Source organism: Candoia aspera, chromosome 4, assembly GCF_035149785.1.
Source record: "Candoia aspera isolate rCanAsp1 chromosome 4, rCanAsp1.hap2, whole genome shotgun sequence".
NCBI lineage: Eukaryota > Metazoa > Chordata > Lepidosauria > Squamata > Boidae > Candoia > Candoia aspera.
The window spans coordinates 98,641,505-98,661,274 of NC_086156.1; the positions used below are offsets into that span (position 1 = coordinate 98,641,505).

The 19,770-nt window shown below is 43.8% G+C and overlaps 1 protein-coding gene across 1 annotated transcript; it reads right to left on the reverse strand.

Moving 5' to 3' along the window:
* Window positions 1-1,039: 1,039 nt before the first annotated feature.
* Window positions 1,040-19,766, reverse strand: TNNI3 (troponin I3, cardiac type). The gene is made up of 8 exons (XM_063301857.1): window positions 19,712-19,766; window positions 18,558-18,721; window positions 8,824-8,985; window positions 7,977-8,018; window positions 7,400-7,531; window positions 6,548-6,637; window positions 3,228-3,404; window positions 1,040-1,152 (listed from the first exon to the last, which is right to left on the reverse strand). The coding sequence occupies exons 1-8, from the start codon at window positions 19,764-19,766 to the stop codon at window positions 1,051-1,053; spliced, it is 924 nt and encodes a 307-aa protein (XP_063157927.1). The 3' UTR covers window positions 1,040-1,050.
* Between the last annotated feature and the right edge of the window lie 4 nt (window positions 19,767-19,770).

The following is a 19,770-nucleotide window of genomic DNA, read 5'->3' on the forward strand; positions in this document are numbered from 1 at the left end:
TTCCGAACACCCATGCCCTGTTTTGCAAAGGTCTGCAACCTCTCAGCACCCAGAGAAAAACACCTTTCTAAATCTGATGTCCTCCACGTTTAGGACTATCATGCAAAATTGGACTAATGTAGCAAAAGTAGATGGGAATTATTAGCACTGTTGGACTATTGTGGGAAAATTGGGTGGGAATTTTAAGTGTCATAGCCGACCTATATGGAGGACTCTGTGTTTTGGAAAGCTAGCTTAGAACAGCCTAGAATATGGTCACTCATGCCTTGGTCACTTCCTGGTTGGACTATTGCAACATGCTCTATATGGGGCTGCCCTTGAAGACCACTTGGAAGTTCCAGCTGGTCCAGAATGCGGCAGCTCACACAGTATTGGCCACCCCTCAGTTTGCCCATGTCACACCATTGTTGCAGAGCTGCATGGGCTCCCAGTTTCTTTCTGGGTGCAGTTCAGGGTGCTAGTTATCACCTTTAAAGCCCTACATGGCAGGTTATTGGTGGGACCACCTCTTCCAGAGGGTATCTGCCCGTTCCACTAGATTGGATAGAGTGGGCACGCTCCAGGTCTCTTCCTTCAAATGTTGCCATCTAATAGGATCTAGGAAGCATGCTGTTTCTGTAGCAGCCTCTGCCCTGTGGGGCACCCTTCCCACTGAGATCTGGCAGGCTCCCACCCTCTTAACCTTCTGGGAAGCGGCGAAGAACTGGCTTTCCTCCCAAGTGCTGGAACAGTAAAGTTGGAACCTGGTGATTGTAGAAATGAATGGGCATAGTTGATAGACGGGGTGCCTGGTTTCTCTTGATTTTTTGGTTGTCTTGTTTTTATTGCTTGTGAGTTGTGTACCACAAGATGGGTGGCCATATATATTTTAAACAAACAAACACACCTGTGAGGGAGTTGGCCTCCACCAGCATCTTTTTCCAGATGCAATCCTTAAATTGCTGCTCTTGGATTTGACCACCCACCACATCCATCCCTTCACCCAAATGTGCAAACAACCTATCTATTTCAATCTGTACTTCCCTGAAGGAATTTCTCTCACCTTGGGCCTCAGGCTTGCCCTGTGACAGAGGTCTCAAATTTTTTCTTGCGCCCTTCCATGCCACTCAGGGCATCGATATTCTTCCGCCAGTCACCTACCTCCCGATTCTCCTGGGGGGAGACCAAGGGTCAAGAAATCAACCAAAGGTCAAGACCAAGGGTCAAGAAATCAGACTTCATGAGGAGCGACTTGTATCATGTTATCTCATTTATTTTTTATTTATTGGAGCTCAAAGCAGCTTCCATAGCTCTCCCTCCTCATATTCGTCCCCACAACAACAACTCCGAGTGATAGGCTGAGAGACAATGACTGGTCCATAGTCCCCCAGGGAGCTTCCATGGCTGAGGATGGACCAGAACTTGGGCCTCCCTGCTCCTGGTCCAACACCTTGACTGCTGTGACACAGAACCTGTAGTTTACCTTGTTCCATGGCACAGGAAGCCATTGGAAACTTTCATTAATGGTATTTCTATCACTGCCAAGAGGGGATCCTGCTGTTGAGAAAGTTCTCCTTCCCCTGGAGAAACCATCTATCCTATTTCTCTACCCATACATTTGGAAAGGTTACTTGTGCCCAGTGAGATATTTAGATTTTCCTGAATTTTACGCTATTCACTTCTCTGGGTGATTCCAGGAATCCCTGTTGTTATGAGAGAGGGTAAAACAAAATACCTTTCCACATTCTCTAAGCTGCAATCTTGGTTGGATACGTAATCAGGCTGAGGAAAGGAGAGGTGCTGCTGCATGCATTCTTGGATTGCAGAGGTTTTTTAAAACTCAAAATCAGCCTAACTATTTCCCTTTTCCCAAGTAGACTTTATACATGTTTATACATGCAAGGCTGTCTGCCAGGAAGGGATCAAACGAGTCAAGATGGTGGTCCCAATGCATATAAAAAAGGGCTTTGGTTGCATTGCAGTGGCTGCACCTTGACTTTTTTGACCCCCTCCCTGTGGACACACCTGCAGCTTTGGAAGTAGTGTTGAACTTTTTATGGAAAACAGGAATTGGATAAAGGGCTCACTGGACATCTAAACCTACTTTCTTCCTCCAAAGTGCACTTTAAGATTGCTATTTATGGGTAAAAAAATTAAAAAATTGCTGCAGGCTTCTTTCATGCTTTGTTATTGTATTCATGCTATACTATTTTTATGGAATCAGATCATTTGTCCATCTAGCCTCATATCACTCTGATTGGAAGCAGCTCCCCAGTGTCTAGGCCGGACAACTGGTGGTAACTTGTAGGTCAAGATGTCAAGGACTGCCATCTGGGGCTTCTGCATACAACATCACTGACAGAAAGTCATTTTGTGCCTGGAAATTACTCACCCCCCATGAGTGATCAGTCAGGCTGTGAGTAAATAAGCAAGCAAGCAGGCAAAGTTTGGCAGTTTGGTCACCTCAGAACTTCAGCCAACCCACAATGATCCTAGACCAGGGATTGGCAACCTTTGGAGTCCAAAAGGGGCTGTAGCACCCCATGTATGGTCCGCAGAGCCTCCAGAGAAGAGGTTTGGGGGTGGGGGGTTGAGGGACAAAATGTATTTCACCCTTTAAAGCAGGGTTTCTCAGCCGGGGTTCCGTGGAGCCCTGGGGTTCCACAAGAGGTCACTAGGGGTTCCCTGGGAGATCATGATTTATTTAGAAAATTATTTCAAATTCGGGCAACTTCACATTAAAGAGGTAAGCTTCATTCTTTATTTTTGGTTTAATGACACTGTTAATGCATCTATACAGGCCCACACATGAAATGAATATAATAATTTTGTAACTTCTGGCCTATAGTGGAGCCTGAATATGCAGGGGTTCCCCAAGGCCTGAACAATATTTCAAGGGTTCCTCCAGGGTCAAAAGGTTGAGTAAGGCTCCTTTAAACTCTCCAAATGGACCAATTCTGCTCTTTTAAGAGTGAGCCTGAGGGCTGAAATGACTCTTCATCCATTAATTCCCCCCACCAAACCAGCCTCAAAATGCAAAAAAAAAAAAAAAAAGTCAAAGTTTCAGCCATGCCCCCTCTGGGATCATCATGACACCATGTTGCCCCTCAAAAGCTAAGCAGAGCTTCAAGCTAAAGAAGGATTGCCCACCTTTTCCTAAATCAAGGAGCTGGGTGACCCTGTAGCGACCACTGCCCACTTCCTCTCCCCTCCCTCTTGCTGCTGGCTGCAGATCCTTCCAGCCTCACCTTCTCCGTGTCGTCCTTCTTGACCTGTTTGAGGTTGGCTCGCAGATCCATAGAGACCTTGTGCTTGGAGCCAAGCAAGGCCTGCATCATCGCATCAGCTGAGAGACGCACCCGGCGAAGAGCGGGGCGCTTGAATTTGCCTCGCAGGTCAAAAATCTTCTGGTTCAAATCCTGGATCTGGAGCCAGAACGGACGGTCTGTTAACATTTGAAATCTAGCGGCAGGAAATACTGAGGGGCAAGCACCCTGGCCCCAAATTCAGTTCACAATATTCCTCAACTGGATGCTCTCCAGATGTGAGGACAACAATATCCAAACTGATGGTGCCTGGGAATTCTTGGAATTGTGGCCTCAGCGCATTTGAAAGGTAATCAGTGGGGGAAAGCCAGGTTTTATGAAGAAAACTTCAGATGGGAGTAGACTGTTGCAGTCCTTCCAGGTTTCCTCAAACATTCTCACAAACTGTTTTAAATAAAGAACATTCTGAAAATTATAAATCAATGTTTTTCAAACTTGGCAACTTTAAGATGCGTGGACTTCAACTCCCAGAATTCATGCTGGCTGGGGAGTTGCCCAGTTTGAAAAACACTGCCCTAGCAAGATCTTTGGTCTGCTGAGTCCTCATGATGCTTCCTTTGTCTCATCCCCAACCCATTAGTGAATCTGGCTTAAGTTTCCTTGGCTGTGTAAGTCTTCAGGTAATATTTTTCTTTATTCTGAGATTGTCCCAAGGCATCTTCAAGATGGGGAAAATCTATTGGCTTTGTCACCCATTATCTTGGAGGGAAGCCAGATGACTTGCAGTGCCTGGAAACAGGAGCAACAGAGGCATGACAAGGTTCAGGAATGGAGACAGCAAATTTAGTACCATCTGTTCAAGGATGGGTAGATAACACTATAACATAGTAGTGGGAAAAGGTCCATAGCAGTACAATGAATGACAAGGTTGCCTCACTCGTGGGCTGGAGATGAGATAAAGGGAACATCATGGGGACAAGGAAGGAAATAAATGTTCCCTCAGTCTCTGAGTTGCGATTCTGAAAAAGAGCTGGAATGGAGGACAAGTTTCATGAAATTGGATTACAACTCACAACATCCAGTACAGGTAGTCCTTGACTTACAATCACAATTGGGACCAGGACTTCTGATGCTAAGCGAGGTGGTTTTTAAGTGAGTCGTACCTGATTTTATGACCTTTTTTGCCATGGTCATTAAGTGAATTACATGGTTGTTAAGTGAACCTGGCTTCCTCTGTTAATTTTGCTTGTCAGGAGCCAGCTGGGAAGGTCGCAAATGGTGATCATGTGACCCCGGGACGCTGCAACTGTCATAAATACATGCCGATCGCCAAGCGCCCAAAGTTTGATCATGTGACTTCAGGGACGCTGCAATGGTTGTAAGTGCGAGGACCAGTCACAAGTAACTTTTTCAGTGCTGTCATAACTTCGAACAGTTGCTAAACAAATGGTTGTAAGTCGAGGACTACCAGTATGTCTGAAGGGCAACAAATTAGGGAAGGAAGAGCTAAAGAAATGGTCTGAAGATAAGACTGAATGCCAAACACAAAACAGCAGATCATCCCTTTCCCACCCCTCTTTAAAAGATGATATTCTTCATGTAGAGACCAAGGTAGACCTGAAATTAGCCAACCACTTCTGCTCTTATTTAAGATGCTACAGTCAAAACTGGTCCAGCACTGCTACCTAGTGGCTCTTCTTAGTATCCTATGACTATAAAGTAGAAATAATTATTCATTAAAAAAGTTACTGTATCCCAGCTATCAGTTTTCCAGTCAGGATACTGAAGTGTGTATCAATACATTGCATGTAGCTCTGAGTTGTGGGATGCGGGCAATGGTGCTCTGGTTTGCAAGACGGTCTATAGATTAGAAATACCAGCCTGCATACTTGGGAAGGGACGAAACTGGGTTCTCATTGCGCTTGATGAATGCTGCTGCTGTCCTTACGGTTAGCAGGGAGTGTTGCAGCTGGAAACCTCGTCTACTCTCTATCTGACTTAGTCTTTTATCTGACTAAAAATTAGTAAGAAAATTAGTGAACAAAACAAGGGTAACAAGAGGTTCTGAAAGTGGGGCAGACTCTTGGTAACACACCCAAGTGGATCTTGGGAAGAAACGGACCTGGGAGAAAAGAAGTGAAAGAAATGAGACTAGAAGGGCTGGATCTGGATAAACGTGGATCGCATGAAAAAGCGAATAATCCGGGTAAAGAAGTACACTGGGGTGGTTGGTCATGTAGATGGCATGAATGAGGGTTGAATGGCAAAGCAAATAAGTGAAAGAAGAGTGAATGGGTGGGGAGAAAGAGAAGACCGAGAAAGCCATAACTGAACAGAGTTGATGAGACCCTCAGAAATGGAGAAGTGAAAAGTTTGAAAACAAACGGCAGAACATAAAGCAGCAGATGGACATGGCTGAAGAGACTAGAATGCTTTTCGAGAATAGAATGATACTGAGAGGTATAGTGAATGTTGCTGGTGCAGACTAGATTTATCTATGCTCCTTTTTATAGTTCTTACCTCATATGCCATTTGTTTCTTTTGCTCATTATTTCTTACAGGCAGTCCTCACTTAATGACCATTTGTTTAGTGACAGTTCAGAGTTACGACGGGGCTGAAAAAACTGACTTACAACTGGTCCTCACACGACCATCACAGTATCTCCATGGTCACGTATCTCGATTTGGGCAGTTGGCAACGAGTTTGCATTTATGACCGTCACAGCATCCTAAAGTCACATGATCACCATTTTCAACCTTCCTGACTGGCTTCTGGCAAGCAAATGTAGAACCACATGATTCACTTAATGACACGTGGTTCACTTAATGCCCACGGTGATTCGCTTAACAACTGCCACAAATATGGTCATAAAATCGGGTTGGATTCACTTCACTTAGCAACCGAAATTCTGGTCCCAATTGTGGTTGTTAAGCAAGGACTACCTGTACTCCTTTTCTGCACTCAGCAGACATAGTGTGATAGGTGCACTGAGATAGTTTTTAAAATCCACCTTTCTTCCAAGGACATCAGAGTAGCATATGTTCCAGCTTTTCCTGGTTTGATTTACTCAACACCCCTATGTGATTGTTTTTAAGCTGGGAGACAGAGACTAAGCTGTATTTTGCATTTCCCTACTACTGTGATTAAAATGCCAAATTACATTGGCTAAATCCTTCATCTGAAATCTACTTAGTTCTCTTTCCCTTTCTATCTTATATGAACGGGGTCCACAAGTGATGCCCTGTAGAATAAAAGACAGTTGTAGCCCAGCTCCCACCAAGTCCCCTGTGCAGAAGCTCACCTCGTTGATGCTCTTATGGACCCGGGCCTCCGTGTCATAACGCTCCTCATCAACTTTGTCAATTTGTTTATGGAGCTGCCGACATACCTCCTATAGCAAACAAGATAGTATAACTTGCAAGAGGAATCAAAGATCAGATTCAAGACTAATAAGGAACTGTGTATTCACGAGTGATCAGCCAACTAATTTTTTAAGAAATCAACCACTTGAACTGGAATGGTTAAACTGGAAAAATAAGAAGACAATAATTTCAAAACGTTTTTGCAGATAGGCTGAAGATTTAGAATCCATTAATATACACAATTATGTATTTTTCTCAAAGCTAGGACATCTCTTAGAATAGTCTTCCCCAATCAGCTGCCCTTCCAGATACGTTGTCCTATAAATCCCATCTCCAGGTCATATACCTGGAGGGCACCAGTTTGAAGAAGGCTAACGTTGAACATGGGCATACAACAGAATTTTAACTGGGTGGGTCCTTCTAAAGTAATTTCGTCTCTCAAAGTATATGGAATTTTGATCGTTTTGCACTCTTGCTTGAGCGCTGCTGGTGCAAAGCAAGTTGTGTAGCAAATGCATAGTGCAACCTCAAGGAACTTACCACCTTCCCTAACATAGGCCAACACCCAGGACAGCTTACCCTGAGGATCAAAGATACACTTTAGAGTTGTTCTTTCATCTGGCATCTGTCTTTATCTTTCTTCAAACTAGAGACTTTTCATGGGAAGTCCAACACATCTGGAGAGCACCAGTTTGGGGAAGGCTGACCTCACCAAAGCCAAGAAGTGAATCTTCTCCAACTTGGGTCAGCCTCCTCTCTCCTTCAATCATTCTCCCCACCCCAATTCTGACCTGCAATTCTGTGAGGCTGAGTCCTGCCAGTTCTAAGGGGATACAGTGCTCGGAGAGAAATCGCCCTTTCTCCTGGGCCCGCTCTTCTTCTTCCTTTTCCATTTCCTTCTTAGCCATCTGGAGCATCAGTGACTGGGTGAAAAGACAGTCGTGTAGGTCAATGAGATGGACTTATAGCTTGCTTGCATTCCTTCAACCTGATGAATATACCATGGCTTAAGCTAGCTTTTCCTTGCACAGCACTCTCCAGAAGTATGGGCTGACTCCTAGAATGATCAACAGGGGTCATGCTAAGCTAAGAATTCTGGGAGTTGATTTTCACACATCTGGAGGGCACTCAGGTTGGGCAAGTCCAGTTTGTCAAGTGTGCCTTTCTACCAAACATTTGCAGTGTGTGTGTGTGTGTGTGTGTTCTAGTCTCTTTGATCTATTGTGCCTCCTTTCCACCAGGGTCTATATACCACCTTTCTGCTTCCAATCTCCTAGAAACTTGCCAGATGTGCCCCCACAGATGTTTAGCGCCTTGTGTGCTTTTCCAACTGTTCCAATACCCAGAAGACCATTTTTTCCACATCACCTTGAGCTGCAATTTCCGAGAAGCTGATATCTTGCATTTTATCTGTGGTGGAACAAAAGAAGAGAGATTGAGAGACATATTTAATACATGGGGAAGATGGTGGTCAGTGGGACTTCCTAAAATCACAGCGACAACCACTTCTCCTAAAATAGCAAGGGAAGTAGTTCAATAGGCAAGAAGGGAAACAGAGGTTTGCTATAGGCCTGGTTAGTACAAACAGTAAAATGAAGTGACAGATTTCCAAAGAAAGAACCCCAGTCATTTAAAGGAAAGGAGAGATACGAAATAAAATATCATCTGCTCTGTCCAGTGGGTTTAGTTTGTTCCTAAATGAATAACAGACTGGATCAGTCTAAATTAACTGATGCCTAGATCTCTCACTAGAGACCATTTGGGAAAGGCCACGTATCCTCCATGATTTTGAATAGATTTTTGTGATAATAAGGAGTAGGAACATCCTGAAGCAAGAAGGAAATCTGAGAGGACATGACATGATACCCAGTTTTCTGATTCTGCAACGACCCGAGACCGAGTGGTGCTCCAGAAGGTAAGCATCCACCTGTTCAACTTCTGAATTACACTTTGAGCATATATTGGGAGAAAGATGCAAATTTATCATAACTGTCTTGGTGTATTGTTTTCATGCAAGTCGATAAATTTGCATCTCTCTCCGAAACGCACGCAGACGCACGCACAGACACACAGAGGCCGTACTGTTTCTGTTTCTGCATTCCCCCCTCCCCTTCCCATCATGGGCATCCCCTTAGATCTCCTGTGTTCTCCACCCTGAATCTTGCCCAGTGTATTTCTGCATTTCTATTTAACTTGAAAGGAGGCAGGCACTCACCTTGTCGTGCGGCTCAATAGCGTAGGCCCGGTAATTAGCAGACGATTTTCGGCGTAGGGGAGGGACAGTTGCAGGAGGGGGAGGGGGAGGGGCAGGCTTGGGGGGCACCGGCTGCTCTGCTTCTTCCTCTACATATTCCTCCTCCTCTTCTTCTTCCTCATACTGCAGATTTAAATAATGTATTAGGTCCAGGATGCTCCCTGCAACCACATTTTAGGACATATAAAGGCCAGCTGTACTTGCTGCGCTTACCCTCAAATTCCAGATTTTTAGAGAGGATAGTATGTGAGTGAGGGAAATGGTATAAATCTGTCCCTGCTCATTTAAGTACTTTGTATTTTAATTGCTGGTAGATGTTCACTTTCCTATTTTCCTGACCTATCCCTTTACTGAGAAACACCATGTGGAAAAGAATAAAAACTAAACACTGTGAAGACAGAAATTCCAATAATGGTCATGGTTTTCAGTCAAATGCAGAACTTTATTTTCAGAGATCTCAGCCTCTGTATGGACTGTGGTTTCGTCACTAGATGGCACTTGAGTGAGTGGATTTTGAATGTTGTATTCTTTGTGCAAGATGACAATACTGTAACATTTTTCTTGGATTTCCAGATTCGTGATTCCTCTTCTGATCGATCATGCAGAATGGCTTCCACGTTTTTTGCTCTGATTTGATCAGGATGGGGCATATAGATGGAAAAAAGGGTGCTCCTGAATGCAGACTGAATTTCTCTTGATGTCATGTCTCCATAGGCCTACCATGATGCACATTAGAGCAACCTTGCCCATCCGATGCTTTCTGTATCATTTGGTATACAGCAGTGTTTCTCCATCTCAGCAACTTTAAGACCCGTGGACTTCAACTCCCAGAATTCCCCAGCCAGCCATGCTGGCTGGGGAATTCTGGGAATTGAAGTCTATAGGACTTGAAGTCACTGAGATGGAGAAACACTGGTCTACATCTGATAGTGGCTATGGCAGCTAGAAAGGATGGGAACTGAAGCGCAACGTATCCAGGGTCATCCTTGGACAAGCCAAAAAATCAAGATGGCAACTGTCCCTTTTTACATGTATTTATTTGTAAAGGGCAGGGATTTGATTGCACAGACACACCTGCCATTTTGACTTTTTTGACCTACTTTATGGATACCCTGAATAGATATCAGATAGGGAAGACAGCATTCAAGAAAACAGAATTTCAAGAGTGCTTGAACAGAGATAACATCTTTTAAGAAATGAAATGTTGTGACACATGATTAAATATGCTAACAGCAAAGATTGTATAGTGCCATGTCTGAAGATGGTATATTTTTTATCTCTCTCTCTCATCATCTCTCTCTATCCATTTATCATCTATTTCTCATTATCTATCTATCATCTTCAGCAAAGGATCGTTACCTTGTCGTGGTGCTGGAGCTTGAGCACCTCAATGATGCCATGAGCTAAACCGTGAAGGGCCACCCAAGATGGGAAGGTCATGACAGAGAGGTCAGACTAAAGGCGATCCCTGGGGAAGGTAATGGCAACCCACCCCAGTATTCTTGCCGTGAAAACTAAATGGATCAGTACAACCAGAGATATGTCGGTATACCATCGGAAGATGAGACCCCCAGGTCGGAAGATGGTCAAAATGCTACTGGGGAGGAACAGAGGATGAGTTCAACTAGCTCCAGACGTGATGACGCAGCTAGCTCAAAGCCGAAAGGACGGTTAGCGGCCAACGGTGCTGGTGGTGAACGGCGAATCCAATGTTCTAAGGATCAACACACCATCGGAACCTGGAATGTAAGATCTATGAGCCAGGGCAAATTGGATGTGGTTATTGGTGAGATGTCAAGATTAAAGATAGACATTCTGGGCGTCAGTGAACTGAAATGGACTGGAATGGGCCACTTCACATCAAATGACCACCAGATCTACTACTGCGGACAAGAGGACCACAGAAGAAATGGAGTAGCCTTCATAATTAATAGTAAAGTGGCTAAAGCAGTGCTTGGATACAACCCAAAAAATGACAGAATGATCTCAATTCGAATTCAGGGCAAGCCATCTAACATCACAGTGATCCAAATATACGCCCCAACCACAAATGCTGAAGAAGCTGAAGTAGAGCAGTTCTATGAGGATCTGCAGCAACTACTGGACAACACGCCTAAAAGAGATGTTATTTTCATCACAGGAGACTGGAATGCTAAGGTGGGCAGTCAAATGACACCTCGAATTACAGGTAAGTATGGCCTGGGAGAACAAAACGAAGCAGGACACAGGCTGATAGAATTTTGCCAAGACAATTCACTCTGCATAACAAACACTCTCTTCCAGCAACCTAAGAGACGGCTTTATACATGGACTTCACCAGATGGACAACACCGAAATCAGATTGATTACATCCTTTGCAGCCAAAGGTGGCGGACATCTGTACAGTCGGTAAAAACAAGGCCTGGAGCTGACTGTAGTTCAGATCACGAACTTCTTCTTGCACAATTTAGGATCAGACTAAAGAGATTAGGGAAGACCCACAGATCAGCTAGATATGAGCTCACTAATATTCCTAAGGAATATGCAGTGGAGGTGAAGAATCGATTTAAGGGACTGGACTTAGTAGATAGGGTCCCGGAAGAACTCTGGACAGAAGTTGGCAGCATTGTTCAGGAGGCGGCAACAAAATACATCCCAAAGAAAGAGAAAACCAAGAAGGCAAAATGGCTGTCTGCTGAGACACTAGAAGTAGCCCAAGAAAGAAGGAAAGCAAAAGGCAACAGTGATAGGGGGAGATATGCCCAATTAAATGCAAAATTCCAGAGGTTAGCCAGAAGAGATAAGGAATTATTTTTAAACAAGCAATGCGCGGAAGTGGAAGAAGACAATAGAATAGGAAGGACAAGAGACCTCTTCCAGAAAATTAGAAACATTGGAGGTAAATTCCAGGCCAAAATGGGTATGATCAAAAACAAAGATGGCAAGGACCTAACAGAAGAAGAAGAGATCAAGAAAAGGTGGCAAGAATATACAGAAGACCTGTATAGGAAGGATAACAATATCGGGGATAGCTTTGACGGTGTGGTCGGTGAGCTAGAGCCAGACATCCTGAAGAGTGAGGTTGAGTGGGCCTTAAGAAGCATTGCTAATAACAAGGCAACAGGAGACGACGGCATCCCAGCTGAACTGTTCAAAATCTTGCAAGATGATGCTGTCAAGGTAATGCATGCTATATGCCAGCAAATTTGGAAAACACAAGAATGGCCATCAGACTGGAAAAAATCAACTTATATCCCCATACCAAAAAAGGGAAACACTAAAGAATGTTCAAACTATCGAACAGTGGCACTCATTTCACATGCCAGTAAGGTAATGCTCAAGATCCTGCAAGGTAGACTTCAGCAATTCATGGAGCGAGAATTGCCAGATGTACAAGCTGGGTTTAGAAAAGGCAGAGGAACTAGAGACCAAATTGCCAATATCCGCTGGATAATGGAAAAAGCCAGGGAGTTTCAGAAAAACATCTATTTCTGTTTTATTGACTATTCTAAAGCCTTTGACTGTGTGGACCATAACAAATTGTGGCAAGTTCTTAGTGGTATGGGGATACCAAGTCATCTTGTCTGCCTCCTGAAGAATCTGTATAACGACCAAGTAGCAACAGTAAGAACAGACCACGGAACAACGGACTGGTTTAAGATTGGGAAAGGAGTACGGCAGGGCTGTATACTCTCACCCTACCTATTCAACTTGTATGCAGAATACATCATGCGACAAGCTGGCCTTGAGGAATCCAAGGCTGGAGTTAAAATCTCTGGAAGAAACATTAACAATCTCAGATATGCAGATGATACCACTTTGATGGCTGAAAGTGAAGAGGAACTGAGGAGCCTTATGATGAAGGTGAAAGAAGAAAGTGCAAAAGCTGGCTTGCAGCTAAACCTCAAAAAAACCAAGATTATGGCAACCAGCTTGATTGATAACTGGCAAATAGAGGGAGAAAATGTAGAAGCAGTGAAAGACTTTGTATTCCTAGGTGCAAAGATTACTGCAGATGCTGACTGCAGTCAGGAAATCAGAAGACGCTTAATCCTTGGAAGAAGAGCAATGACAAATCTCGATAAAATAGTGAAGAGCAGAGACATCACACTGACAACAAAGGCCCGCATAGTTAAAGCAATGGTGTTCCCTGTAGTAACATATGGCTGCGAGAGCTGGACCATAAGGAAGGCTGAGCGAAGGAAGATCGATGCTTTTGAACTGTGGTGTTGGAGGAAAATTCTGAGAGTGCCTTGGACTGCAAGAAGATCAAACCAGTCCATCCTCCAGGAAATAAAGCCAGACTGCTCACTTGAGGGAATGATATTAAAGGCAAAACTGAAATACTTTGGCCACATAATGAGAAGACAGGACACCCTGGAGAAGATGCTGATGCTAGGGAGAGTGGAGGGCAAAAGGAAGAGGGGCCGACCAAGGGCAAGATGGATGGATGATATTCTAGAGGTGACGGACTCGTCCCTGGGGGAGCTGGGGGTGTTGACGACCGACAGGAAGCTCTGGCGTGGGCTGGTCCATGAAGTCACGAAGAGTCGGAAGCGACTAAACGAATAAACAACAACATCTATCATCTATCATCATCATCTCTCTATCTTATCTATCTCTCTATCTATCTATCTATCTATCTATCTATCTATCTATCTATCTATCTATCTATCTATCATGTCTGTCCATCTATCATCTCTATCTATCATCTATCTATCTATCTATCTATCTATCTATCTATCTATCTATCTATCTATCTATCATGTCTCTCTGTCCATCTATCATCTCTATCTATCTATCTATCTATCTATCTATCTATCTATCTATCTATCTATCTATCTATCTATCTATCTATCTATCTATCTATCTATCATGTCTGTCCATCTATCATCTCTATCTATCATCTATCTATCATCTATCTATCTATCTATCTATCTATCTATCTATCTATCTATCTATCTATCATGTCTCTCTGTCCATCTATCATCTCTATCTATCTATCTATCTATCTATCTATCATGTCTCTCTGTCCATCTATCATCTCTATCTATCATCTATCTATCTATCTATCTATCTATCTATCTATCTATCTATCTATCATCTATCTATCTGTCTGTCTATCATCTGTCTGTCTGTCTGTCTGTCTGTCTGTCTGTCTATCTATCTATCAATCATTCTCTCTCTCTCTCTCTCTTGGACTGGCACTATTTATATATTTTAACCTGAAGTGCTACTGGTGACCTTTTGCAAAGCTTATCTTAAACCATTTTCTAAGGAGCTAAGACCTTGTTTGACCTAGCAAAGAAGCTCTTGTGAAGTTTATCTTAAGTGACAAATGCCAAGTGCATCTTGGCAAGATTCAAAACCCTGATGCAGGGCACATCACTTTTCAGGAAGCATGCGATGGTGGAGCTGTCGGTATTTACTTGCCTGCAGTTACAGAACGATCACTGTACTGTAGGAACATTTCACTGGATAATTTACCTCTACTCAACTCATGTGAAGTGAACACATCGAACATTTCTCCCAATTTATTAAAGGCTCTTGAAAGAAGAGGGAAAGATCCCTGTATAAAATAAAGGGACAGGGTTTCTTTCCCATCCGTTTTGAGGATGTTGCTCCATTTGTACTTACAGTGATCTCTTCCCTGCGGAAAAACAGGAGGATACAAATCAGACTGAATAATTCTTTGCTTTGCATGGTTGTCTACCCCCCACTCCCTTTGCAGGTCCCTAAGCTGCTTTCTAAAGAGCTTTCCACCCTGCTGTCACCATTTTAGGAGGATTATTCTTGTTCTAAGGAGTCTTCTCTGCCAGCAAAAAGGACAGCACACCCCTCCTGGTGACCCTCGATCCATTTTCCATGCTCGGGCTTGCTAAACTCTGCCTGGATGCACCCCCCCCCTCAAACATAACCTACTAGGACTCCCATAACATGCTTTTTAAAAAACAAAACTACTCACTCTTCTGCCATCTTGGTAAATCAAACTTCAGGTCCACTGGGATGAGAGGAGAGGAGAGGAAAAAACGGGGAAAAGACATTATTCATATCTATCATTTATCTATCTGTCTGTCTGTCTGTCTGTCTGTCTGTCTATCATCTGTCTATTTATCATCTTGGACACATAAGCATATATGTTTATACTGTAATACATAACTAATATGTATTACTATCTATTACAATCAATCTATCATCTATCTATATCTATCATCTCTCTATATCTACAGTATCTATCATCTATCTCTCTCTCCACTTTTCCTGTAGAGGCCAAAGGAATATTATTATTTCTAATATTAGCACCCTACAAAGCACCAATGGCACTGAGCAAGTTTATCTCTGGATCCGCAGGCAACCTCAGAAATGTTGGCTGCTTTCTGGGTAGGTGTGTCTGCCCAGAGGAGAAGGCAGCATTTGAAACAAGTAGTGGCAGCTTTTCAGACCAGCCTGAAAGCCCTGTCTTTTTGATGTAATTTTAGGCCATTAAGATCATAAACCTGGATGTCAAACCAGTGACTGTCAGTTGGGAGACTTGGCTGGGAAGGCGATGCACTTTCGACATTCTGCACTACTTTCCCAGGTCTCTGTGGTATGTGAAATACAGATTTATTTGCAGTGTTTTTATCTTGCTGTTTTACCTCCCCTCCCTCCCTCATCCTCCAGAAGACTGATAGAGCATCTTACATAAGAACAGGTGGTGGCTGGGAACATTACTTCCTTTAAATCTTTTGTTATCACCTTTCAAAGCAAGCCTCTTCAATGTATTTTGGGGTGTGCGTGTATGCATGGGTGCACTGGCTGCATTGATGCAATATGCTACACAGAAGTAAACAAACCATATCTTAGCTTAAGGTGGTATGTGAACTCAGTCACAAGATAATCTTAGGTCAGCATGAATCTCTCCACCAGCCTACCTCACAGGGTTGTTTTTGCACAGGTTGAAATAATAATTCTGTGTGGTTATACATGATAAACAAACATTTAAATTGAAGTGGCCCCTGGAAAATCTCACAAAAATATTGCTATTGATTATTTAGAAGGCATTTGTCTCTTCTTAGCAGCACCTGCTCACACATCACATTATGACATGATTGTACACTGTCTGAACCTTTCAGTATTTAAAGAGTTCCACATAATATAAACATGCTACAAAAATTAGCAAGTCACCTCCATCGGATCACATTTTTGGTATGTCTGCTAAAAATGTTTTAAGGGGACATTTACTGTGTGGTGAAAATCAATTTATGCCTGCCTAATGTATCACGGCCTGGAGCTTTAAAAGAAGACTGGATCATAACACAAAAGAGACCTGCAAATAATCAAGAGATTAACCTCCTGTGATTGCTTTCCAAGTTCAGATCATGCTCCTCACCCAGACCCACCAGCAGCCAAGCGTCGGCCTTTCTTGACTTGCCTGGACCTTGTACGTGAGACATCCTGTTATCACTTGAGTAATTTGGGCAGCTAAATTTGTGCCATTCCATCGCTTCAAAAATGGGGCCAGGCCATTCCATAGGGAAGAGGCAGTGAGCTTTGCAGGCAGAGCACGTGCTCCAAAACCAACAACAGATGGGATGGGGCTGGTTCCCTCAACCTGATGTGGTGTGTGTGTGCGTGTGCAGCCATGCAACCATTTTTAGGGAGAGCTGGATTGAGGCTAAATTCCCAACTACTATTTTAAAGCGAGGCTTTGAAAATAAGATCATTTTTCTCAAAGCTCCTAACTGGAAGTTGGGCAGGGGGAAGGGGTATGGGCAGAAATCGCTGGAGCCAAAAACAAAAATACAGAGGCTGCGTTTTCACCCCCCTCCCCTTTCTTGGAGCGCTGCAAAGGGATGCCTTTATTCTTAGCGTGAGGTGTGAAACCAATCCTTCAGCACTCTAGCTAGAGACATCTGCTGTTAGGCTCAGAAATAAAGCCAGAGGGGCCCTGCCCAGGGCTGCTAGGCTTTGTCAGAGCTTTCTCGGCTCTCTCTTATTCTCTGGCTCATAAAGAGAACAGCATTGCCAAGATTTCTTCAGGCTAAGCCAGTTTGATTCAGTAATTGAGGTGCTGGATTAGGAGTGGGGAAACCAGAGCTCTAGTCCTACTTTACTGGGAAACCAGCTGGCCAGTCTCCCTCTCTTTTCTTTCAGCCAATGGGGCTGATGCTAGATCAGAGGGAGCTTCCGGAATGATGTTTGCTGGTCTTCTCCTTCCAGTAACTGGCTCCCAGTGAGCCTTACCCAGCAACCTCTTCTGCTGGGCTCATGCTAGATCGCTCTAGCCTTGGTATCTGCCTGAAAGTACCCAGTTCTAATATCCTGGTGAGGATTGAGAAACCTTCTATGTGTTCCACCAAGAGACTGACCAGACTGATAAAAAATGATGGCCTCTGGATAGTGATAGTCCTTCATTGGCTTGAAGGGTTCTCCGTGTGGCTGGTTATAAAGGTAATAAGGTATGCCCATCAATAACAAAAGACAAGAGGAACAGAAGCAGCGATTAAAGGACAGCAGCAACAGAAAACCTACCCACAACCTTTAAAATCCAGGATTAAGAATTGAAATTAAATTGTCATCTACAATAATATAGTCAGTGCTGGTTAGATTGGGGGACATTAATTAGGAACCCATTTATTTCATTCATTTTGAATATTCTGTCCACATATGGACATCAAAGTATGGGGAACCCCCCCCCCCACAAAGCAGCTTTGTGAAGGCTGCTCTGATCTTTGCACACATCAAGAAAGGACAAACCCAGAACAGATCCTAAAGATGTATAAAATTACTATATTGCTTGTTTCCTCATAATGTATTTTCTGACTGGCTGTACTGATGAAAGGGATAACTTATGTAATTGAAAAATCCCCCTCCACTTGCCCAAAGCAACAGAATGGTCCCCCCGATTTACCTGGTGTCTTTGAAACCTGGATAACGTGCAGCCAGCAAGGAAACCGTTTCCCAGTGAAGTGCGGACACCAAAAACGGCTGGTGGCCTTTTATAAAGAGAGCTGTCAAGCATCAGCTAAGCCCTTTTAGGGAAGAAGGAGAAAGGAATGCATTACTCTGATAAGAGTGGACCTGATATGCTTAGAGAAAGATGGGAAAGGGATGGGGACTGGCTTTGGCTGACAGAGCCCCAACGGAAAGGCTGGTATTGACCAACTTTTGCCCCTCTACTTCCAACTCCCTCCTGTATCCCATCTAAAGCAAGGGGGTCACTTACTTCGGAACTCCTGTTCAAAGTTCGCCCATGACTTGCAGAAGCAATTGGGGTAGTCAGATTAAGCCAAAAACTTAATCTTGTAAGACCTGTTTATGAAACTGCTCTGTGTTACTCATGGCCACTGAGTGCCAAAGATACTGCTGCAAGAGATTCATATAAGAGTGTGAGCTACTATTGAACCAAATCTGTCAACATAGGCCAACCGTTCTCGGCCTGTGGTCCTCTAGATGTGTTGGGATTAAACCTTTCTGAATTTCCAGCCAACATGGCTAGTAATATTCCCATTTTAGCTGGGAATTTTAGGAGTTGTGGTCAGGGATGTCTGCAGGGAGGCAAGCATCAAAAAAGTCAAGATGCTGGCTACGACTGTACAATTGAAGCCCTGTCCTTTTGACTGTGACTACCATCTTGTCTTTTTTGACTCCCCCTTGCCTTGCAGATGGCCTGGCTGTAACCTTAACCCTTCTGGAGAATTCAAGGTCAGGGAAGGAGTGGAACTGCACTTTACCGGAATATGAACTACAACGCTGGAATTATTCTGAACATTTTCAGAGTGCCTCAACATGAGGCTGAGCAGAATCATAGTCTGTTTTAGCAGCTGCTGCTGTGCAGCATCTGATACTGCTACCTTGGGAACTGGCCCTGCGTTTGCCTGCTTCAAATAGTAACACTCTGCGATGGAAAAAGAGAGCATTCAATTCCTAGAGCTGAGGGTTTTGTTTTGGGGGTTTTTTTTGTCTAGAATTGGATAGACTGAACTTCAGATTTCCCCAAAGCTTTCGGAGCCAAGTTACTGCCAGCCTAAATTATCTGGCAGGATTATTGAGAAGGAAAAACTTCAGAGGACACTGGCTGTCCTGAGCAAGCTGGGTGAAGGGCAAGATAAAGATATAATTGACAACAGTGCAGGAAAAGCTACAGTGAGCTTCTGCGTTGCAGCACAGCCCTTAATCTTTATGTATTCTGAGGGGCAGATCTGAAGATTGCAATCTGCCCAGAATATTCTTGATATTTTACATAGTAGGGAAGATACTTCCAGGTCCAATTCAAGGTGTTGGTTATCACGTTTAAAGCCCTACATGGCTTGTGGCCGGCTTACCTGAAGGACCGCCTTTTCCCAGTTACATCCACCCAGCCCACCAGATCGGGGAGGCGGGGTATGCTACAGGTCCCCCCCACATTAAGGAGGTCCATCTAGTGGGACCAAGAGGAGCAGCCTTCTCTGTGGTGGCTCCCTCCCTGTAGAACACCATCCCTGCAGAGATAAGATGGGCCCCCACCTTAATACTTTTCCGGAAGGCCCTGAAGACATGGTTTTGCCAGTGGGCCTGGGGATCCCGGGTTGATGCAGAGCCCATCAAGTGGTTTGTTTGAATTGTATTGTTGCCGCCAGGGGTGAGGGGGTGTGGTGGGTTTTGCGTTTGGGGTTTTATTTTTGTAAGCCGCCTGGAGTCACCGTGAGTGAGTTGGGCGGCTGTATAAACCTCTTTAATAAATAATAATAAATAAGTAAGATACCAACAAAGAAGTTAGAGCAGCATTTCTGAAAGGTTCCTGAACCTTTCAAGAGAATCCGTTCCCATTTGCTTGCCAGATTCTGGACAGCATTCTTAAAGGGTTAGGTTAATTCTGGGAGCTGAAGTCCACACAGCTTGAAATCACCAAGGTTGAGAAACACTGGGTCAAACAGCGTTCTGTTGAGGCCGATGAACCTCATTGTC

Coding starts and splice junctions, on each gene's coding strand:
- TNNI3 (XM_063301857.1), bottom strand. CDS start 19,766: ATGAGGTTCATCGGCCTCAACAGAACGCTGTTTGACCCAGTGTTTCTC. Junction 6,638..7,399: donor TCAGCCTCACAGAATTGCAG/GTCAGAATTGGG, acceptor TGTTTGCTATAG/GAGGTATGTCGGCAGCTCCA. Junction 3,405..6,547: donor TCCATAAGAGCATCAACGAG/GTGAGCTTCTGC, acceptor TTCTGGCTCCAG/ATCCAGGATTTGAACCAGAA.